The 24,332-nt window shown below is 39.4% G+C and overlaps 1 protein-coding gene across 2 annotated transcripts in view; it reads left to right on the top strand.

Annotated features, from left to right (window-relative positions):
* The window catches only part of UTRN (utrophin), a 596,706-nt gene that overhangs the window by 2,988 nt on the left and 569,386 nt on the right, over positions 1–24,332 (top strand). For both annotated transcript variants that reach the window (XM_033235159.1, XM_033235160.1), the window contains one exon: positions 3,020–3,190. In XM_033235159.1, the coding sequence (XP_033091050.1) occupies positions 3,112–3,190 (79 nt within the window). In that variant the 5' untranslated portion in view covers positions 3,020–3,111. Of the gene's footprint in view, positions 1–3,019; positions 3,191–24,332 lie in introns of those variants that run through there.

The following is a 24,332-nucleotide window of genomic DNA, read 5'->3' as shown; positions in this document are numbered from 1 at the left end:
TCATAAAATCTGTAAGATTGATGATCCAATCCTTTATATCCAATTCTCTCTCTCTTTTTTTTGAGATGGAGTCTCACGCACTCGGTCGTCAAGGCTGGAGTGCAGTGTCAGTGATCTCGGCTCACTGCAACCTCCACCTCCCGAATTCAACCAATTTCCCTACCTCAGCCTCCTGAGTAGCTGGGATTGCAGGTGTTTGCCACCATGCCTAGCTAATTTTTATATTTTTATTAGAGACAGGGTTTCGCCATGTTAGCCGGACTGGTCTCAAACTCCTGATCTCAAGTGTTAGCCGGGTTGGTCTTCAACTCTGGACCTCAAGTGATCTTTCTGCCTCAGTCTTCCAAAGAGCTGGGATTACAGGCATGAGCCACCATGCTAAGCCCAACTCTCTTTTTGTCATCTCTGCTTATGTAACTCAGAGGCACCTCAAGCTCTGCAAGTCCAAACCACATTGATGATTCCTTTCTCCCAGCCCACTATCCTCAGTGTTCTCCAGCTCAATGACTCACACTTCACCTAATTGCCGAAGCCAAAACTGGGGAGTCATTTTGCACATTGGATATGAATCTCTCATTTCCAATCAGTTCCCAAATCCTATTGACTTTCTTTGATATCTAAATATCCCAATATTCACCCATTTCTTTCCATCTATTCTTGTTTAGACCACAATTGTTTCCTGCCTATAATATTACAATAGAAAGAATAGCACAATAAACATCCAGATGTCCTTTTTATTTTATTCTTTTAAATTTTTATTTACATGCAGTAGAGACAAGGTCTCACCATGTTGCCTAGGCTGGTCTCAAACTTCTGGGCTCAAGTAATCCTCTTGCTTCATCTCCCCAAATTACTGTGATTACAGGTGTGAGCTACCTCGCCTAGCCCCAGATGCCCTTAAGCTAGTTTTCCCACTTACTTTATTTATTTTTTGAGATGGAATTTCGCTCTTGTCACCCAGGCTGGAGAGAGAGTAATAGCGCAATTTTGGCTCACTATAACCTCCGCCTCCTGGATTCAGGTGATTCTCCTGCCTCAGCTTCCCAAGTAGCTGGGATTACAGGCACCCGCCACCACACCCAGCTAATTTTTGTATTTTTTTTTTTTTAGTGGAGATGGGGGTTTCACCATGTTGGCCAGGCTGGTCTCGAACTCCTGAAGTCAGGTGATCCACCTGCCTTGGCCTCCCAAAGTGCTGGGATTAGAGGCATGAGCCACCGTGCCCGGCCTAGTTTTCCCACTTATTTTACAATATTTGCTGCATCTTTCTGCCTGTCTGTGTGTATATGCATATATACATCCACATACATATATCAAACTAAATATATATGTATCAATATAGACAGATATATGCTATTCTGTTTGAACTTAACTTAAAGATGCCATCACACTTCATTGCTAAATATTTCACCATGTCTCTTACAAAGACATTCTCCTGCTACAATATCATTAACTAATGTTAAAGAAATTTAACATTGATACAATAATATTGTCTATTACATAGTCCAAATTCAGATTTTTCAAATGATCCTCAAAATGTTTTATTTTAAAATTCTGAATTCAATCAAAGGTTACATTTGGTTGTCATGTCTGTTTAGTCTCCTTTAATTCACAAAGTTCCCCCTGTCCCAGGTAATTTTGGTTTTCAAGACACTGACAGTTTTGAAGAGACCAGGCCATTTGTTTTGAAAACTAGCCACAGTCTAGATTTGTCTGCTTATGAGAAGATTCATGTTCAACATCTTGGCAAGGATATTGTGTAGATGATGTGGTAATTTTCCATTGAATTGCATGATGCCCCATGATTGGTTATGTTAATTTTGATCACTTGGTTAAGATTAGGAATTTTTCCCCAACATATTACTATGAAAACTTTCTCAGACATACAGAAGAGTTGCAAGAAATTTTCATTCAATATTCATATGCCCATAGCCTAGGTTCCTTAATTAGCATTTTGCTATATTCTGCCATAGTCTTCACTGGTTCCCCACATATTACTGTGGTCTACCTACAAGCCATGATTTTTCTTTTTTTTCTTTCTTTTTTTTTCTTTTTGAGACGGAGTCTCACTCTTGTTGCCCAGGGTGGAGTGCAGCGGCATGATCTCAGCTCACTGCAACTTCCACCTCTCAGGTTCAAGCAGTTCTCCTGCATTAGCCTCCTGAGTAGCTGGGATTACAGGTGCACACCACCATGCCTGGCTAAGTTTTTTTGGTATTTTTAGTAAACACGGACTTTCACCATGCTGGCCAGGCTGGTCTCGGACTCCTGACCTCGTGATCCACCCGCCTTGGTCTCCCAAAGTGCTGGGATTACAGGCATGAGCCACCACGCCCGGCCCTTGATGATCTTCTAAAAAGGCCAATTTGACAATGTTGGTTCCCTCTTTCAAACCATCTACTGGCTCCCCATTGCTCTTCAGATAAAGACACAAACCCTTAACTTGTTCTCCATGCTCCTGTCCCTGGTCCTGCCCAGCTTCCTCACCTGGTTCAACAGGTACACTTGTCTCTTGGCTGTCTTCCTTCCAGAAACACTGGCTTGTGCTCCACTCTTTGACTGCTCCATGATTCTTTCTGCCACTTTGCATGGGAAGCTCTTACCTTTTCTCTTTGTGTTTCCCTTTTTGGCTAATTAAATTCTTGTCATCTTTAAAGGCTTGGCTCAAAAGTCTCTTCAAGAAAGCCTTCTCTAATTGCCCAGGACAGGTCAGATTCCTCTGCTGTATGCTCTTAGTGCTTAGTAGAATATGCTTCTCCTATGCTTCTCCTTTGTATGATTTGTAGTCTATCAGTATTGTAATGAAATAATTCAGTGTATAATTAATTGCTTAGTGTGTGTAAGCTCCATAATGGCAGAGGTTATGTCTCTTGTTGATAGTCATAACCCCATTCCCTGGCTCAGTGCTTTACACATGATAGGCACTCAATATTTGGTGAATGAATAGTTACTATGCATAACTGTATATAAAATATGTAAATATGTTTTTTCAAGTCAGTATTTTCCCTTTTCCTTTTAGGTATTGATGTCAAGCTGAACCATCATAGGAAGTTGAAAGTCTTAGAAAGAGGACTTGGTAAAGTTTTTGGATTATCTTGAAACTCAGGCAAGATGGCCAAGTATGGAGAAGATGAAGCCAGTGCTGACAATGGGCAGAACGAATTCAGTGATATCATTAAGTCCAGATCTGGTAGGTAAAGGAAGCTCAAGACAGTTATGGGTTTTTATGTATTTAGAAAACCTATATTTCTTGTATTGATTTGCATTGTTCTTGCAAGCACTTCTTGGAGGTGAAGTTCTTTTGAGAAACTGAATTCTGACAAATGACTATAATTTTGTAAAAGGTATATGTAGAAGGCATAATATTTCTGAGTGTCCTATCCTCTCTTAACAGAATTTGTTTCACTGTATGTCGACTGGCATTGCTTAGTGAAACTGCTGCTTGTAGCTAAAGGTTGTTCATTTGGAAGACTACTCCATTAAAACAAAATTTAGCTGAGCATTCTTCTTTCTATTTTTTGGAAAATGAAGGGATTATATGCTTAATGTAGGAAGTGCCACAGTTTCTGGCAGGAAGGATCCTTTCACAGTTTGATTTCATTACCATATATCCTCACCCCCATCCCTGTTGGTAGCCATTGATAGGCCAACAGGTGTCCCACCTTGAAACATCTTATGAGCCTTCTCAAGGTAAAATTTTCACCTAGGTAATCTAATAAACCAGACTCAGATTCATGGTTTTCACGTGAACAGTTAAATTGGGGTCCTCAGGATACCACCCCCTCCTCCAATCTTTTTATATAACTGAGTGCTTTTTGACTCTGGCTGTACAGATGAATCAACTGGGGAGTTTTAAAAAACGCAGATGCATTGGCTCCATTCCAGACCCATTGAAGAAAAATTTCTGTATTTTTAAAAAGCTTCAAATATGATTCTGAGACAAACTCAAAGGGGAGATATTTTTGAACAGGCAGAACACTTCTCAGCTTTGAAAATTACACAGAACTCCACCCTGAGTGTGAACACTATACTTAAGTAACTTTGAAAAGTTACTTTGAGGTATAAAATTACATCCAGTGTCACTTTAAAGACAAAAAAGGAACTCAAAGCCTGTATTTGCTGTGTGAACCATCTTTATGTTATGTTAGGAGCTTACTTCTTATTATGTGAAACTGTAGAAATACACAGTGAAAAGAAGATCTAAATTAACTATCTTAGAATACACATTTTCCTCCATGATACCTGTGTTGATTGATTGATAAAGATTTTAGTTTTTATAGATTTGGCTGTTAATATGTAGCAACTATTGAATAGCTTGATGGGTCTTTTGAAGGTATAGCTTAATATCTTGTTTTAAAATATGCTTTGAGGATGTTCTCTTCCTGTAAAGTTCTTTTTGTTTTAAATGTTTTAGTGGTATAAAAATGTAAGGGATTATTAATATCTTCTTAGGAGTACGGAATACATATTCAGACATATGTAAATATAACAGAGGAAAATGGAAGAGAGACGATTTAATGTCTCCATACTTGCTATTTTCCATCATTTGTGAGGAAGTATATTCCTAAATAGTTTTTGGAATCAACCTTCATTCTAGTAAGACCTTTGATATTTATAACTTGTACTTTAGCCATGTCCATAAAAAAGTAATTATCTAATTTCAGAAATACTCTGTATATATATTGAACATATAAACTCCCAAACTATTTAAATTTAAAATTATCTTTTAAAAAGGCTGACAAACCTCAAATATTGCTGGAGAACAGTTTGGCAAAAATGATAACATGTTTTTAACACATGCATACCAATTAACTGAGTAATTCTATTTCTAGAGTTTTTCCCTAGGCGATACATAAAAAGGTATACTCAAGAAATTGATCACAGTGTCATTTATAATAGAAAACATTGTAAACACCATGAAAATCTAATATTAGGAATTGGTTAGATCATTATTTCCCAAAGTATTTTGAAAAGATCAAAAGTTCTAGGATTGTAAATGTGTAATTCACAAAAGGATGTTATAGTCAAATAGCTTTGGGAAATAGTTGTTTAAACCTATTCTGTTTCTTTACTCTAGCACATCTGAACAGATCATACATGATCCCAGTAGAGCTCACTAAATTAGGTTATATCCATAAAATAGAAGATTAAGCATTCATAAAAAGTGATACAGTTGTGTGTGTTTGTGTATGTGTGTGTGTATGAACATAGAAATGTGTTCTTGATATAGTAAGTAAACAAATATGTATTATATGAAGTCGTTTTTGTGAAAAATATTTTTTAAAAAATTAGTAAAGTATACAATAAATGTTAATAGTGATCATCTTGGTGTTTGAGATTATTACTATTTTTTCTGATGATTTATATTTTCTAAAGTTCTTCAATGAACCCACATTACTAAGTTCTTATATTTTTAAAGATTATCAAATTGCTTAGGATGTTTAGATGCCAAGGTTATGACTATTACTTTTTTTGTGGTGGCGTCTACTTCAAAACACATTGAAAATGTGTTGTTACATAGCTCAGATATGAATCACATTCTTTTGGCTGAATTATGTTGCAAAAGCCAGTAGATAAATTTGGATTTGAATGAGCCCATTAGCCCCAATCTGGCTTCCTCTCAGGGGCTTTTTTTGATTCTTTTAATGCAGATGCTTAGTATAAAGAGGTAGTATTTCATGGTACTCCAAAATTTCTGTATTTTAAGGGATTTTTAATTTAGATTGAGTCATAGGAATTGTCTACATATAATATATGTATTTTAAAGATCCTCTGTGTACATAATCTATGCCAAATTTGTTGCTTTTCCATTTTTTAAAAGGGAACACTTTCCTATAGGAAAATTTTGATCCTCATCTGCTCTTCCAGGTTTCTTTTTTGGGGGGAAATTGGATGAGAGTGGGGAGATGGAGAATGTGATTTCCGCGTCCAGATCCTTGAGTTTGGACAATCCAAAAGCCTGGCATAATAAAATTGCCATAATAAAAATATATATGCATTTTATGTTAAATTATTGATTTTTTTATTGCCCTCACTTAGTATTACTTTGTTTCATGCCATTTGTGAATATTATAATTTTTTAAATTTTATAATTTTAAAGCCATTCCCACCATCTAAACAACTAAGAAGTTATCAAGGGTAGGTAATGAAGTAGTTTCAAAATACAAAGCCATGTATTTATTTATGGTTGTAGTATACTTGCCTTGGGTTTGGGTGAGTTTTAGAAAGGACCTGGAAAGAATTTGATCTATAATGATCAAGGATTTGGTGTTGGGTAAAAGTAGACTTGCCTTTCTCTAACTTAAAGACACATATGCCAAGTTCATCATCAAGGACTCTATTATTAACAGCTTTAATTAGTAGGCTTCAGAAAGCTCAACAAGTTAGTAAATATTTTGAAACAATAGGCCAAGAGTAAGAATTTTTTTTTTATTATTTTATTTTTTAATTTTTATTTTTTATTATACTTTAAGTTCTAGGGTACATGTGCATAACGTTTATATCATGTATAACTCCCCAATGCAATCCCTCCCTCCTCCCCCCTCCCCATGATAGGCCCCAGTGTGTGATGTTCCCCTTAAAAAGTGAAATTTACTACCTCTAGAGTATGTGATGCAGAAAGTTCTGCTGGAACATATTAAACATGAAATAATAAAATGGTTTGGGATGTATATGCAATTGAAGAATATCCTCACTGCTATTTCATTCAATAATTAACATACATTAAACCTAGTAACATAGAATAAGTCATCCTTTTCTGTTGCTGTCAGTGTTGTTGTGGTTTTAGTCCAGAGCACCATAGAAAGAGTAGACCTCAGGGCTAAGGACAGTGTGTCAGCTGGCTCCATGTGGAGTTCTTGACAGTTTGAGATTATAGACCCTCAGTTGGGAAAGAACTACTTGATGAATGAAATAGTTGGGCAAGCTTCACATTTTTGGATAATTCAATGTGTACTTTAAGAGACCTTGGGCTGGAAACCTGTGTGTACTAATTTTATCATTTCTTCCTTTGCATTTTCTCTTCTTATCTAATCCTAGGGTCTAATTGTTGAGGGAACCTTAGAGGCCCTATAACCCAGCCATGCCTGTGATGTGCTCACCTAGTCTGTGTTTGCACACCTCCAATGATGGCGTCTCACTGGTGATGATGATGATGACGATTCTAGCAACTTATACTTATTGAACACATTCTGTGTGCAGATGTGGTGCTAACAGTTTAATCCTCACAACCACCATTTTACAGATGATAAATGTGAGCCATACTGAAGTGATTTGTGGCACTGGCCTTCTTTCCATTTCTCCAAAGGCCCAGTGTGTCTGCCCCAGGGCCTTTGCACATCTCTCTTCTTCCATCTTTGCCTGGCTGGTTCCTTCTTGTCATTTAGATATAGGCCTAATGTCACCTCTTCTGAGATCTTCCTTGCTGACTTTAGAAAGTAGCTCTCACAGTCACTCTTGACTGCATCACTGTATTTGCATGCCCTGTGTTGTTCTTACCACTCTCTGGCACCTTTTCTTGTACTATGTGTTCATTAATAGACTTCCCACTAGAACAGGGGTTCCCAACCCCTAGTCCGTTGCCTGTTAGGAACCAGGTGGCACAGCAGGAGGTGAGTGGTGGCTGAGCAAGCACTACCGCCTGAGCTCTGCCTCCTGTCAGGTCAGCGGCAGCATTAGATTCTCATAGGAGCGAGACCCTCTGGTGAACTGCACATGCGAGGGATCTAGGTTGCACGCTCCTTATGAGAATCTAATGCCTGATGATCTGAGGTGGAATAGTTTCATCCCAAAACCATTCCCCTCATCCCTTGGAAAAATTGTCTTCCGTGAAACTGGTCCCTGGTGCCAAAAAGGTTGGGGACTGCTGCACTATAATTAACTCCCCGAGAGCAGGGACCAATACTTCCCTGGTACTGAGACGAATGCCTAGCTCATAGTAGGTGAGCAATAAATGTTTCTTCAATGATAAAGGCTATGGAGTCTGGAAGTGCCAGAGCTGGCATTTAAACTCAGATGATCTGACTCTAGAAACCCTGCATTTGACCTCTATGGAGTGCCCAATCTCCTAATTCACAAGGCATTTTATTCCATTGCTGCTGGGTGATTCTTTTTCATTTTGTGCCTAATTCTGTCCCTTACACATTTTGCACTGTATTAATTGTGTTCATACAGCTCTTCTATCTCTTTTTCTGTAGTTTTCAGGGGTGGGACCCTGGGCTGTGAGGTAGAGCTCCTCTGGACCCCAGGTTAGCATCTCAGAGCCCTGTCAAGGGAAGGCCAATTGTAAGAGACACAGCCTACTGCTTCTGGCCAGTTGCAGCCTTTCTTGCTTTTTGGCTCTAGTCTCTGTCATTCTCTGTGGAGTTAGCAAAGGGGAAAATACCAGAGGACAAATAGTCCTTTGGGTGGAAGATAGAGAAATGGATAATGTGTTTCTGATGTGAATTCCTTTTTCTCTTTTCTTCTGACTACTGCTCAAGGCTTTTCACTGGCTGAAGTTAAAAAAAAAAAAAAAAGGTAGTGAATTTCAGAAGGACTGACATTTGGCACAGTGTAGGTCCTGGTCCGATGCCCAGATAGGTATCTGTGGTAATGAAAGGGTTGATTGAGGGGTGTGGGGGAAGGAAGCAAAGAGACACCAGTGAAATAAAAATGAAACATTATTAAATATGAAATATTATACCTGGTTACATTTATAGCAAGCCTCCTGAAAATCTGCTATGTTTGGAAAGTAAAATTGATAATAAGATTCAGTTTTATGAAAATTCTGAGGAGGATCACCTTATTTGTTTATCTTTCTGAGACCTTTCTTGAGGAAAGACAGTGGTTAAGTTGTATTTAGGCAGTCATCGGTCTATTTCTTTCTTTTACATTTAAAGCGGTATCTGTGAGGGGATTTTTCTAAACAGCTCAAGGGACTATGAAACATAGTTCATTTTTTGTTTCTCCTGAAGCTTTCCTTGGCTGGAATACCTGTGCTTTGAAGGGAGGTTTTTGAGCAGGTTTTTTTTTCCGTGAGCCCTGGGGATTTGTAGTGATAGACAATAACCCTGATGGAAATTCAACTCTGGCAGAGGAGGGCAGCTATTCTTGTCCTGCTTGTAAAAATATTCTCCATGTTGTTACCTCATTATGTTGAAGTAGTGCAATCATGAGAAAGTTTTTTGTATTAATGTGATTCTCATGACCTGTTACTATGGTTGTGAAACTTTTAGAGGAGATCCATTCACGACTGGAAAATGTGAATTGCTGAGGATGATTCTAAGCAAAGGAAGTACATTAATAATATAGACAGAACAGATAACTTAATTTTATTGAACCTTATTTGAACCTAGACGTTTGAACTAGATGCTGATATGATGATTTTCTGGGAACAAGTCAACATGCAAGACCATTTGAGCAGTTGTAAATATTAGTTAAAATTTAATCTAAAGCAATGGAGAAACGGTACTCTGCTCAAGTGGTTTCAGATGCATTGGCTGGATTTTTTTTCTCCCCTTAAATTGTGTGGAGGCATAGCCATTTACTATGTTATATTTTTATCTTTGTATATTCCTTAACTGTTTAATAATAAGTAAACTTAATTCAATATTTGAAATATGAGGCAGTATGAGTTCTTAATATATACTTATTCTCGAGATGATGGCTTGTGGACTGAGAAATTGAAACCAGGTCCCAGTCCTTTCACTTTTACTTCCTGTGACACTGACTAGATTTGCACATGTCAATTCCAGGAAGCAGGTGAAGTTTCCAGTATCCATGTGGTTCTCCAATCTTTGCGTTTGTGCCTTTAAACAACCAAATACCCGAGGTTTATTTATATCCCGTGGGACTCTTCTATCAGAAGCACATTCTCCTGGCCTGGTTAATAAGGGAAATGTCTGTGTATGCGCATCTGGCAGCTAAGATTAAGGTTTATGGTGGTATAACCTCACCATCACTTTTAAGAAATTAAGTTTAAAAAAAATGCAGATCTGTCTTTCGTAGCAGTGGAGTTCAACAACACATAGAGCATAAGAGTCACATTTTTTGTGTGAACATTTTCACAAGAGCCTTTTTTGGTAGGTGGATGGGTGGCTACTTACATTCAGTTCAATCCTTTTAACATTTAATTGTGGAACAAAATCTTTTTTCAAAGTGTAGAAGAAAGCGTATAAGGGCATTTCTGATGTAGCAGAGGAATCCAATAAAAAATATGACTTTGTGTCTCTAAAGTGATACTGCTTTGAAATTAACACATCTGTATAATTTCAAAAGTATGATCTCTTTAGATCTTTTTCTTTAATTTCATAGTCTCGATATTTGTAAATTTCTTCAACTCCATTCTCTAAGATTTTGGTATGCAATATTTATATTCAAAAGATTTTTGGTGCAGGAAATAGCATTTTTGATGTTGATACTAATTGATTTGTTCACTTGCCCCTCAAAGGCTATGTGTGAGTCATGTTATTTAACATTGATCCAGTCAATATGTAGATTTATGCACATGCTTTTATTTTGAAAACTAGGTTTTGAGCTTCTCACATATGGTGTTCCTAATTCAAGCTTTATGTCAGAACCACCCTTCTCGAGCTAGACTCAGTTATATGGGGTGGGGTCCCAGCATCTGGAGTTTTAACAAGTTCTGTGGGCCATTCTCTTTAGTGCTCTTAATTTATAAACAAGGAAGGCAGGTTTACAAGTAATAGAACCAAAGTGAAAATGATCTGCATTTTAGAGGAGCAAGGAAAGCTACAATGTTTATTATTTCTACTTATAAACACTTTCCTTTAAATAATTTGAAAAGAGAATAGATTTCATGATGTTGGACATTTTTTTCTTTTACACTGTGTTTTGAAGAGTTTGGGTTGTGTTGGGTGAAGTTAAAACTGAGAAAAGTGGGTCAGGAGAGTGATGAAACCTGGTGTGTTTCTTATTTTGGCCCATTGAACCAGAAGATGATACCAATATATCTAGTGCTGACATATTTCTCCACTGAGCTCCTTAGTCATTGCTGCAGTGTGTATTTAAGTTCTTCTTGCTCTGAGCCTAACATCACATCTTAAACTCTTTTCCTGGGTAATGCATCAGCTTCGAGTCTGCTGATGCATTCATTATAAAAATGTATTGTGTATATTTTCTAATACATTATTTCAAAGATAGATGTGTTTTTGAGTCATGGCGGGAAAAAATATCCTCACATTCATCTTCTATGCTAGTTTTCTTATCTTCTTTAGGGTTAGAGAAATGTATTACATATGTATTAATATTTGTCTCCCTGTTTTTTAATTCTAAATAGGTGACATGGTTAATATAACTATGCTTGCTTTTGAAATAATTTGCCTACCATTCTTTAAAATGAGTGAATTTTAAAAGATGAATAGTGATTTTTATGTGAAGATGAATTAAAGAGTTAAGTGACTTATACACCACCATAGCATTTTCCCTATGGATTTGTAAAAACAGCCCAGAAGTCTTGTGATTTTTTTTTTTTTTTTTTGAGCCGTAATCTTCCTCTTGCTCTGTCGCCCAGGCTGGAGTGCGGTGGCGCCATCTCAGCTCACTGCAACCTCCGCCTCCTAGGATCAAGTGAGTCTCCCACCTCAGTTGCACAAGTAGCTGGGACTACAGGCATGTGTCACCATGCCTGGCTCATTTTTGTTTTTTTAGTAGAGATGGGGTTTCACCATGTTGGCCAGGCGGGTCTCGAACTTCTGACCTCAAGTGATCTATACACCTCAACCTCTCAAAGTGTTGAGTTACAGGCATGAACTGTGGTTCCTGGCCTCTTGTGATATCCTTATATTCAGTTAACCAAACTAAATCAAGCCAAATAACAAACCCCAAACCTTTTATAGACCTTGGGTTATTTGTAGATCTTTAGGGTTATTTACCTGTCTTTTGAGCTTTAATCTTTTACATCTTTGAAGATACAGGAAGGGTTCTTTATTTCTTCATTGATAAAATAACCTTCAGAGTGACTTGAGATACATAACTGCTTCTTCATATATCATTGTGTGGTATTTGAGATCACATCTCAAAATTCAATGAGACCTGCTCCTCAGGCAGTTTTAAGATTAAGGATCAAAAAGGGAGCCACTGGCAAGGTATGAATGGGCTGGTAATCTATATTAGAACAGAGACTTTGGTGCAGAGGTTGGCCATGTTCAAGTGTGGAGTAGGTTTTCATGAAAGAGGAGGAAGCCTTTTCAGATGTATTTGAAACTAAGAAACTGCAAAACAAAACTGATAAAATCTACCCCCAAGCAAATAGACTTTAAAACAACATTTGGTCCTAAGTTGTATATGACCGATTTCTTAAAGTAATTGTTATATTGCCAGTTTTGAAATTATATTATCTTTTAAAATTTAAAATGTAAATATTATCTCAGAGGTGGGAGCATGAATCTCCATCTTATTTAGCATTAAAGGCTCCTGGCCTTACCCCAAAGCCCAGCTTTTGCAGGGGTTCATAAATAAAACTGTGTGTGCTCTAGTTTACTCTGTTACCTCATCTAGTTCCTTTAGGTGATTAGAAAATGCCATACTATCGCATATAAAAAATGTTTATTTTTGTGTTTTTACATGTGATATCAATGGCCAGTTCTATAATGTTAACATATCAGACCCTTAATTATATATTAACTCCCATTTTGATAGTTTGTATAGAAAAATCAGAGTTGACTTGAATTATTCAACTTGCATGCGCTTTTTCAAGATATGTAACCTGTTGTAAATTAGAAGAGTGTTGGTGTTTTCGGAACACACACATAGGCTTGCTGTCTCAGGGCAGCCTTGTTGGGCATTTGGTGTCAGACATATCTTATTGTGAGGGCCTTGGCATCATGGCAGATTGCTCAGAGAGGGGGACTCTGCATATATGTCTAAGGGAGACATTTAGGAAAGTCTAATGCCATCCTTCCTTTCTTTCCTTCCTTCCTTCTTCCTTCCTTCCTTCCTTCCTTCCTTCCTTCCTTCCTTCCTTCCTTCCTTCCTTCTTTCTTTCTTTTTTTTTGTCTTGCTCCATTGCCCAGGCTAGAGTGCAGTGGCTCAATTTCAGCCCACTGCGACCTCCGCCTCTCGGGTTCAACTGATTCTCCTGCCTCAGCCTCCCAAGTAGCTGGAATTATAGGTGCCTGCCACCACGCCTGGCTACTTTTTGTATTTTTAGTAGAAATGGGGTTTCACCATGTTGCTGAGGCTGGTCCTGAGCTCCTAACCTCAAGTGATCTGCCTGCCTCGGCCTTCCAAAATGTTGGATTATAGTCGTGAGCCACTGCTCGCAGCCACCATCCTACTTTCTAACAGCACTGCCCCACCCTCCCCCTCGCCCCAAAAACCACCATGAAGGAGGCAGAGGGCACCAGGTGAAGACTGCCCATGGTACTTTTCTTACCTCTGTGACTTTGCTTTTTTTGTGTTCTGGGCTTGATTGTTCTCCTTCTCCCTGCGCCCCTAGTTTTGCAACCTCCATCTTTAAAACATCAGCATCAGTGCCACCAAGTGTTTTACTCTCTCTGCTCTCTCCATGCCAGAATCAATCTTTCCCACGTGTTCACTCTTCATTTCTGTTTGTGGCCCTTCTGGCTTGTGTATGTCTCTATGTCTTTTTTCATCTGACTTTCTGATGCTAGCCTTTAGCTTAGTCTCCCCCCACACAGTAAGTGCTTAATAAAGACTTGTGGCCATGTGCAGTGGCTCATGCCTGTAATCCCAGCACTTTGGGAGGCCAAAGTGGATGGATCATCTGAGGTCAGGAGTTCGAGACCAGCCTGGCCAACATGCTGAAGCCTCGTCTCTACTAAAAATACAAAAATTAGCCAGGCGTGGTGGCACTCGCCTGTAATCCCAGCTACTTGGAAGGCTGAGGCAGGAGAATCACTTGCACCGGGAGGCGGAGGTTGCAGTGAGACGAGATTGTGCCACTGCACTCCAGCCTGGGCAACAGAGTGAGACTCTGTCAAAAAAAAAAAACTTGCTATACCTTTTAATGGTTTTAAAAAAAGTACACTTGCTTACATACATACCTCATTCATTCAGTGAATGGTTATTGGTCATTCATTGTTAGATGCTGGGCTCAGAGATAAACAAAACCCACTTCTGTTCTTAAGATGCTCTCAGGCTAGCTGAGAAGAAAGACATCAATAAACATCCCCACACAAACCAGGGAAACACGGAGGGAGGAAGGATAGGTTCTTGCTTTGGTTGGAATGAGGGTAGGTTTGAGTAAGAGAGCGTGAAAGAGGCAAGGAATTTGAGGTGTGTCTTGAAGGATGTGTAAGAGGCAGCCCTGTGGACAATGTGGGAAGAACATTGCAGATTGATGGGAAAAGAGCAAGGCGTTTGAAGTCTGTCCCTGGTAACTGAGTGTGGCTGGGGTAATGGGGATGATGGGAGAAGCTGGGGTGAGATTTCAAAAGCCCTTTTGAAGCAGGGTTTATTTGATCTTTCCCTGTAAGAAGCCACTACAGGATTTTAGGTGAGTTAATAAATGGCTCAGAACTGTTTTTCAGAAAGATAATTTGGCTGGCGGTAGGAAAGATAAATTTGGAAGGTAGCAGAGTTAGGGGAAGGCAGGGAATAGGTAAGAGTTGTGAAAAAAATTGAGGTTAAGGAGTATAAGGACTTGGACATGGAGTAGGGGAAAGGATGTGAAAAGTGGTTAGAGTTAGTAACAGTGTGTGCAAAGCCTCAATGTAAACTTCGCCTTTGTGGGATCTGTTAGTTAGTAACAGTATGTATAAAGCCTCTAGGTACATTTCACCTTTGTGGGACTTGTTAGTAGCAGTATCTGTAAAGCCTCAATGTAAACTTCACCTTGGTGGGATTTGCTTTATGTTTTCAATCAGGTACATAGTTTTTCCAATCCTACTGTAATTCAAATTTTCAACACTTTCAGTTATTAGCTTTTCCTTTAGAATTACTTTTCTTAACTTGATCAATTTCTTAACTATTTACAGTTACTTCTACTTCTTACTGAAGTTGACTACTGCTGTTTTTCTTACAGTACCTCTTGGTCAGTTTATATAGGGAACTTCAAATTCAGTTCAGTTGCAGTAGGATCTGTATTTTTTTTCTGTATATTCCGAAAGAAGGGTCACGCTTTAGGAAAAAGTTGATGAAAAGGAGAAAAGAGATGGTTTATTCATGTCTATGCAGTATACTATAATAGTTCTTTGAAAAAGTAGCAAAGAAATATAATATTAATCTCATCTTAAAGTGAAGGTAAAACTCTCACACAGCTAAGAGAAAATCTGTATACTAAAAGACTTTGGAAAACTACTTCAGAGGAACTTTAATTGAAGGGTAGTCTAATGTGATGCTGTGAAGATAATGTCATCCTCTATTACTAATTTCAGCTTCAACAAATAGGAGAGAATAAATGCAAATTAAAAATAAATTAGGAGCAGATGTTGAGAAATATCTTACATTTAGGGAATAATTAAGTGATAGAAAGGCCCTGGAGTTCAATTAATAAAGCTGGGATGCTCAGAAATTATAATAATTCAGGTAACAGATGCTTTTCTTAATGTTATGCTCTACTATGGAGGTTTTGGGAATAGAAGAAAGAAGGGGCTGTTATTGTCATATTGTTTGTAAGTTCATCTTTCTTTACAGTCAGTGGATAACTAAAATCTAGTATATGTGCTGGTATTTCAGAAATGGTGGTTCCCTTAACCCTCAAGAAAAAGCAAAAGTTCTCATTTGTGAACTCTTGCAAACATTCTTGGGTTGTCTCTTTGTGGTACCCAAGTTTTTGCTTTGGCCAGTAAGAGACTTTTGCATAGTACTTTGTTGCCTTGCCTCTACAACGTGTTAGGCTTGTGGATTGGCACATGGTGACTAAGACACAGTTCCAGTTGTCAAGTGTCTATCACCTAGAGAGGGTAGGTACACAGGAATTTAAGAAAACAGATTAAACAGGCAGTTACACAGTTGTAAAAGTAAAAACAGCACAGATTGCTGTGTGAGCTCTCAGGAGGGGTACCTGACATCCCAGGGCTTCAGGCAGGGCATCTTGAAGAGTGAATATCTGAGCTGAGATCTGAAAGAATGAGTGGGGATGTGGGGAGGCTGTTAAGGCAGAGGGAGTTGATGGAAGAGGTTTGGAGGTAAGAATTGCGGGTTTTTCAATATGGCTAAAGCAGGATGCTGGAGAATGAAGCTGAGAGCAGTTAATGAAGAGTGTTATAAACCATCTTTAGGAATTTGGATTGTATCCTAAGCATAATGGTGAATCTTTGACAGGGCTTTAAAATTTAAAAAAAAATTATTTATGTATTAATCATCTTTAAAATCCTGAAGTTTTCAATCTAAAAAAATGTACAGGAAATGATATATCAGATATGCTGGTGCCCTCATTTGAAATTTGTCAGCTGTTAATATTTTGACTTTTTTTTTTTTTGGAACAGAGTTTTGCTCTTGTTGCGCAGGCTGGAGTGCAATGGCACAATCTCGGCTCACTACAACCTCTACCTTCTGGGTTCAAACAATTCTCGTGCCTCAGCCACCCGAGTAGCTGGGATTACAGGCATATGCTATCATGCCCAGCTAATTTTTTTTGTATTTCTCATGGAGACATGGTTTCACCATGTTGGTCAGGCTAGTAATATTTTTACATACTTGATTTAGGTTGTATTTTAAAGAGCTAATTATGTCAGCATAGATAAATCTTAAAAATAATTTGACTACAAACGAAAATCAGACTGCACAAAGTATTGAATGGTACTATATATAAAGCTCATATACCTGCGGAAATTATTCTGCAGTGTTTATGTGTTCATATTATAAATATATAGCAAAATATAAAAATTTTATGGAAATTATAAACACTAGATTTCTTTAGAGATAGTGAGAGAGGAGGTTCTTCAGTTTTATCTATAATATTTAATTCCTCAATGAAAATAGAAATAGAATCTTAAACTAATATGAAATAATGCTGACTTGTGAACTGGGTGATGATTGTCTTAAGCCCAGTTCCTTGGAAGTAGAATTTGAGACAGAGATTTGTGTGCACTTGAGAACAATTCCTGTTAATGAAAGAAATGAGGGAAGAAGGATTGGGCCAGGGAAGGGAAGAAGGATGGCCCTTCAGAGATTTCCCAACTTGAGGCAATGTTGTTGAGCCTTGGGACCTTTGCCTTGACTGGTAGGCTTTAGGCTGACCCTAGGAAGGAGGTGAGGTGAAAATTTGGGCAAGGCAACTTGGCCAAGGGCAGTTCCTAGAGGGATGCTCAGCTATGAGCCCTCAGCTGCTGGGGGAATGAATTTGTGCATTGCCCTGCCTGAAAGGCAGATCTGGATCAGGGATTCACTACAGTCATGGACCTTGTTCCATTTTATTTTGCCTATTATTGTCTATTTGTATGTCTGAAAAATATGACATATTAAATTTAAAAAGCTTCCAATTTCTAGGAGCAGTACTCACCAAACTACTCCCCTGACACACACATACCCCACACCCTGCACACACTACACACCACAAACCGTAGCTGTAATATCAGGTTACATACTTTCTGTTTTATTTTCCCTTTTCTTTGTGTTTTTGGTTCCTTGAGATGGCCTCCTCTGTCTCACTCCTTGTTTAGGAAGGCCTTGCTGCCTCTGAAAGGTTGTGACAGAGGGCTGATCTGATCAGATTTGCTCTTTTGAGTGGTGCTCTAGAAGCCACGTGGAGCATGGATGGTGTGGAGTGGGTGCTGGATGAGGCAAGGCTGGGGTTCTGGAGGATCTTTGGGTGGCTGTCACAGTCAGAGGGTAAGAGGCATTGAAGCCAAAACTGATTGTGAGGTAGCTGGGAAGGAGGAGGGGGAGAGTTTGGAAGCTTTAGGTAGGAGGCAGACCTGATAGGACGTGGTGGTGGTCTTCCAATGATGGGTAGTGGGTGGGATGGAGAGAGAAGCCTAGTTTTTGACTTTAACACTAGCAAACGAAGTCTTTCTTTCTAGGTTTTGTGGAGAGGGCAGTGCATAAGGGGTTAGTAAGTGAAGTTCTAGATTGAGTTTTGAGGTGCTCAGAGATATCTGGGAAAAAATATGTAATATATATATTTCTCTTACATTTATGAGAGTGGCTTGGGCTGGGATCTGCCCTTGAAAACTGGCAGCTGGAGTCTTGAGTACTTTCCTCAGTCATTTTTTGAGCTCTTTGCAAGATAATGTTAAAAATTCAAGAGGCCGGATGCGGTGGCTCATGCCTGGAATCCCAGCACTTTGAAAGGCGGAGGCGGGTGGATCACCTGAGGTCAGGAGTTCAAGACCAGCCTGGCCAACATGGTGAAACCCTGTCTCTACTAAAAATACAAAAAAATAAAAAAAATAAAAATTAGCTGGGCATGGGGTCGTGCACCTGTAGTCCCAGCTGCTCAGGAGGCTGAGGCATGGGAATCATTTGAACCTGGGACGTGGAGGCTATGGTGAGCCAATATCATGCCACTGTACTCCAGCCTGGGTAACAGAGTGTGACTCTGTTGCCAAAAGAAAAGAAAAAAAAAATCAATAGCGGTTGCATATTTTGTTTCTCTTTGTATTTTCTGAGATATTTGACCCTAGAATGAGCATCTGGATGGTAGATGATGGCAGTGGAAGATGAAGAATTAAGAAGTGGTTTTTGATTTGTAATATGTTTTAGTAGGTATTATTAGTTGATGCCACAGTTGTTGACTGTATTTATCTCCCAAGGGGATAGGAAGCCCCCTTGCAGATATTACTCTAGCTAGCCTGACTGGATGTTTGGGGAGGGAGAGAAGAGGTTAACAATAAATCCTGCAATACGTGCAGAAGTTTTTACACTTGTGCTTCTGCATATTTTCTTGGAAAAAGGGTCCACAGTTTTCATTATATTCTCAAAGGAGACCTATGACGTAATGAAAAGTTAAGTCTTGTTAGAGGAAGAGTGACACATTATTGGGGTTATGTCTTCATAATGTTTCTGTTTTTCTGAAATTAAACTGGCAGTCCAATACCCTGGCATGAGTTGAGGGCCTCACACTTTGGCTGTAACTCAAATTCTGGTCCTTACTTTACTTCTACTGCCTCGAAGCCACGCAAACAAAAGACCTGATTGCTAGAATTAGAGTGGGAAGACACAAAGTTTGAAGGGCAAAATTTCTGATAATGTTTGACCCAGTTTTGCATATAATGAATTTTTATTTGTTGATGAATCTTTCCCTTTTGTTGCTAAAAGTGGCAAATAATCAGACATAGATTACTAATTAACAGTCTGCCTCAGGTTTTTTTTTCTTTTAATTAATGAAACTTGGGCTTCATCAAGCTCAGATGGAATGGGTATCACAGTGCTTTATTTTTTCTGACATCAAAAGAAATTTCTTTGTCAAAGTGTAGATATGTTTGTTGTGACTGCCTTTTGTGTGGGTTCTTTTCTCCCAGCCCTCTCCTGCTACAGGAGAGACAGATAGTGGCCCTTTGCTCCTCATTCCACATTCAAACCAGATCCCCTAGCTGCAATCTCTTGCCATTGGCTTGCATCACCAACTCAACCTCATTGGTGAGATGTCACTCCCTCCCTCCACCACTCACTCTCATTTCTCCGTGAGTTTAGCTCTGTCACTCTATCTAAAAGTTACTCTTGTTTTAGTGATTTGGGCGTAAACATTGATGATCCTTCTAATACTCTGTCCTCTTAATTTCTGCAAGTTCTCTTTCTAGTGATCTTGTCTCCCACTATAGTGGGTATATTCTGGCTGGACCAGGTCATTGTTTATGGTAGCAGCCCCTCTGTCATCCAAATTTAAGCGTCCCATTTTCTTGGTACTGCAACCTCTGCCTCCTGGGCTCAAGCAGTCCCCCCACCCCGGAGTAGCTGGGACTATAGGCATGTGCCACCATGCCCAGCTAATTTTTGTATTTTTTTTTGTAGATAAGAGGTTTCACCATGTTGCCCAAGCTGGTCTCAAACTCCTGGGCTCAAGCAGTTCACCCACCTCAGCCTCCCAAAGTGTTGGGATTACAGGTGTGAGCCACCATGCCTGGCTGACTTTGCTTACACTTGTCCTAAGAAAATGGAAGCAAACCAAAGAGGAATCCAGAAACTCCAATACCACATCTATCCTCAACCAGAACCCACCCAAGGCCACCCTAACCGTGGACACGGTACCCATCCTCCTTTACTTACTCAAGGGCACCTCCCTTCTCTCTTCTGCGTCCCTACAATTACCCCTCTAGTGGATCTGCTTACAAACATGCTATTGTTTCCTTCTAGCAAATCTTCACTTTGATCCCACCTGTCTCTGTAGCTACCACCCCATTCCTCTGCTCTCCTTTATGAAAGAGCTCCTGAAAGATTGTATATACCAACAATTGCAGTTCCTCTCCTTTCATTTCCTCTTAAGACCACTCAAATCAGACAGACCCCCTACCAGTCCAGTAAAACTGTTCTTGTCAAAGTTGCTAGGGACCTCCTTGTTGCTAAATCCAGCAGTCAGTTCTCAGTCCTTACCTTACTCCACCTCTCAATAGCATTAACACCATTGATCACTCCCTCCTCTATGACACTTTCTTCACTTGGCTTCTAGGACACCCCACACACCCCTGGTTTCCCAACCATTCTCTTTTGCTGATTCTTCCTCTTAATGTTGGGGGGTCTAGGACCCAGTCCTTGGACCTCCTTTCTGTCCCCACTGATACTCTTTGTTATCTCACCAGTCTCCTGGTTTAAATACTATCTGAATGCTGGCTCAAATTTCTATCTCTAGCCCAGACCTCTTCCTCTGAACTGCATACTTGCATTTCCAGTTGTTTACTTCATATCTTCTATGTTCAAATCTGAAAATCTGAACTCCTGATCTCCCCTAAACCCCAAAGCTGATCCCACAGTCTTGCTTGTCTCAGATAAAAGCAATGTGATTCTTCCAATTGCCCACACCCCCCATTTTGGAGTCATCTTTGTAGTCCTTTCTTTCTCTTATACCCACATCCAATGTAGCAGATCCTGCTGGTTCTATTTTCCTAATACTGAATTTATAAGAATCTGGTCATATTTTAGTATCTCCACCACTACCACCCTGGTCTAGGGGACCTATGAGATGAATTCTGGCGTAAGAAGCTTTCTTCAGATGACTGAGCGCTCCAAAAGGCCCCAGGTTATGGGGCTCTGGAAAGTAATGATGCGAAGACTTCACTTTGTTATGTGATTTTTATTTTTGCCTTGGAAGTCTTTCCACAAACAAGTCTTTGGTGGAGGCTCATTTTAGTAATATGATGATGCATTGCTGATAGGTAGGACGTGGCTTTCCATACAGCAGGGTTTGGGGGGTGCGAATGGCAGGTGAGTAGCTCACCCCAGGCTTCTGAGGGTGCTTCATGTCTTTTGGAACACAATTTAAAAGTCACTGCTTCAATTGCTAAATTCTAGCAAACCTGGATGCCCTATTTTAAAAAAAGAGCTTACCTTAGTGTCAAAGAGGAACTAGGTTCTAGTTGTAGCTCTGCAGATCACCAGCTGTGTGCCCTTGCATATGTCACTCAGTCTGTCTGCACAATTAATTGATTTGTTTGTAAGGTAAGGACTGTGGACTAGATGGCCTCACACTGATCACTTTCTAAGCTCCAGAGAACCTAATCGTTAATGCTTAATTGTGACAGCTGTGCTCGGGAAGGGCTATGTTCTAGTACCTTTTTCCTCATCACTGTCATTTCAATATTATCTACACTGATCTTCACAAATATTCTGCACATTTGGATTCTTACCTGAAATATTGCTGTTGGGGTTATAGAAATATAGATTATGTGATGGTATTTAGGATAAGCATTTTTATCTCTAAAATGAATTAGATATCAAGGACGGCACAGTATTAGTTTACACAATATTTGAAAAGAGTAATAAGAAGGATTTAAAAATCTTATTAGTACTCTTCTGTAGAAATACTTTAGGGAGTGGTTCAGGCAGTATCAAGTGCTGTGGGTGTAAGCGTGGCCACCTGCTAGCTCTGTGAACCTAGACAAATGGCTTAGCTGCTCTGTGCCTGAATAAAGTGGGGATAGTAATAGCACCAACCTCCTCGTGTTGTAAAAAGTAAGTGAATTAACATATATAAAGCAATTTGGAACATAGAAACACTCAATAAATGTAAGCTGTTACATCCATACGAATAATTATTGTAATGTGAGTTTATTTCTTTCCAGTCTTTTAAAATAAGCATTTAAAAATAGTTTTAATCATATTGCTCTAGGATAATTTGTTTTTATTTCTTAAATATATACAGAATTTCCCCTTTTCTGCTTCTTTATATTTAATAACAAGACATTCTAGGATAGACTAAGTCTTTTCATGGCTAATTGTCCTGTGGAATTCTTCTAGTTTTTCTCTTCCATGTATATATATTTGAATGATTTTCTGGTAAAATTCTTGAAAAAATAACTGTATCACACAGTAGCTCTCCTCTCCCATTTTATTTTATTTTACTTGCTGAGGCTGGATATTATATGCTTTTGGCTGAAATCGCCATAGTGGGTTCACACAACTAATTTCCAGCCAATTTATGTAGATCATTTGCAAATATATTAGTTACAGAGAGGCTCCATGGGTGTACCAAAGAAACCTCAAAATACAGTGGCTCAAGTAAAATCAAACTTTATTTCTTTCTCTCCTTACAGTTCAGAGTTGGGGGTGATGGAGGGTGGGAAGGTGGCTCTGCTTCATATGGTCTCTTGGGGATCCTGGTTCCTTCTCTCTTGTTCTGCCTTTCCAAAGTGTTGTTTCATCTTCTCGGTGAGGCTTGCCCCTCAACACTACGTCCAAGTGCTAGTCTAAGGAAAGAAAAGAGAGAAGTCAAAAATAAGCAATTTTTCAAGAAGTGCATGGCCCTCAGGTTGCATTCCTGATTTCTTTTACAACCCACTGGCTGCTGCTCAGCCACGTGGGCACATCTTGCTGCAAGGGAGGTTGAGAAATGGGGCTTCCACTGAGCTAGAATTGTGGGGATGGAAGAGAAGAGCAGGTTTCTGATACTGAAAAAAAAAAAAAAAAAAAAGAAAAGAAAATAGAAAGGGAGAATGGATAATAATAAATATACGTATACGTTTACAACAATTTCGTGGGCCAGGTTTGAATTTGGAATTCTCCATGTCCTCATATTCTGTAACAGAACATGGTGGTGGAGAGAGCTGACCTCTGGCTCCAGTTTGCAGACTTTCCCCTTTGTCTGCCCATGCCAGCTCCATTTGGCACTGGGAAGGGCTTTGCACTCAAGTTTGTAGTCAGTGGCCAAGCACCCATGGTCTCCCACTCTCCCCTACTTGCAAGCAGTAGTGTGGTCTACCCTTGGGAAATGAGCCCAGTGCTCATTTGAGCAGGGAGTACTGGGATCCTGTGTCTCTAGACCATTCTGTAGGACTTGCATATCCCCTTGGTCCTCTGATTTCTGTATTTCTGGGGGAGAGTTGGGGATAGAAGAGAGTAGAGTAAGGCCCTCTAAAAGGCAGGATTTAAGGCAAGGTCCTTGCTTGTCTAGGTCTACAGGTGATGCTACAAAGAGAATGTTACATTGATTCAATTCTTAAAATTTTCCCTTTTCCTCATGCTTTTGCTTCATTAATATTCACATTTACGTTGTATAATATACATGTTATATCTTTAATGCACTAGGAGTAGAATATTTGGAAAGAAATGGAACACTGTTTTAATGGATGAGAAAGCTAGGGAGGGACTCAGGGAGGCAGGCTGGAGAATATTCACTTAATATTTAGCTTAATGTTTTCAACAGCTTAAAAAAAAGAAAAAACAACCTTTGAGTGGCCCTTGTGATTAAATGGCAGCTTGCCCAGACTAGAGGGAGCCAGTGTTGGGAATAAAAACTAAGATTCACTTTGAAAATCTGGGAAAAAAAATGACTACACAAGTCATAACAATGTACTCGATGGCTTGGGTTGTCTGAGAGCAAGTGAAGTACGGTGCGGGCCTGGTTTCCGCATTCCCTCTCTGCTCAGCCTTTTAGCTCCTAACCCTGTCCCCTCCCTAGAGCTGGCCAGCCCAGACCCAGGACCTGGATGCTGACCTCTTCAGGGCTGAGCTGTTGCTGTGCTCAGACGTCATGACAACTTGCTGCTGGGAAATGGAGCTGAGAGTCTAGCACAAAAATCTGCTCTTGGTTGGCCAGCAAACCTCCTTCATGGCAAAACTCTCCATCCCTTATTCAAATCCTTGGGACCAGATAAGCTTCAGAATTTATGAGTTTTCTTTTTCTCATTTCGGACACGCTATGGCCCATATGCCCTGTATTACATAAAGCCTCCAGAGGAGTTTGGGATAGCACCCTATCATCCAATATCTTAATAATTCTGCAGCAAAATAGATGAATATTTACACTAAGTAGAACACAAACAGGGTTATAAATA

Source organism: Trachypithecus francoisi, unplaced genomic scaffold (genome assembly GCF_009764315.1).
Source record: "Trachypithecus francoisi isolate TF-2019V2 unplaced genomic scaffold, Tfra_2.0 Lachesis_group15, whole genome shotgun sequence".
NCBI lineage: Eukaryota > Metazoa > Chordata > Mammalia > Primates > Cercopithecidae > Trachypithecus > Trachypithecus francoisi.
The sequence above is the reverse complement of the archived record's forward strand: the minus strand, read 5'-3'. Positions and strand labels throughout refer to the sequence as shown.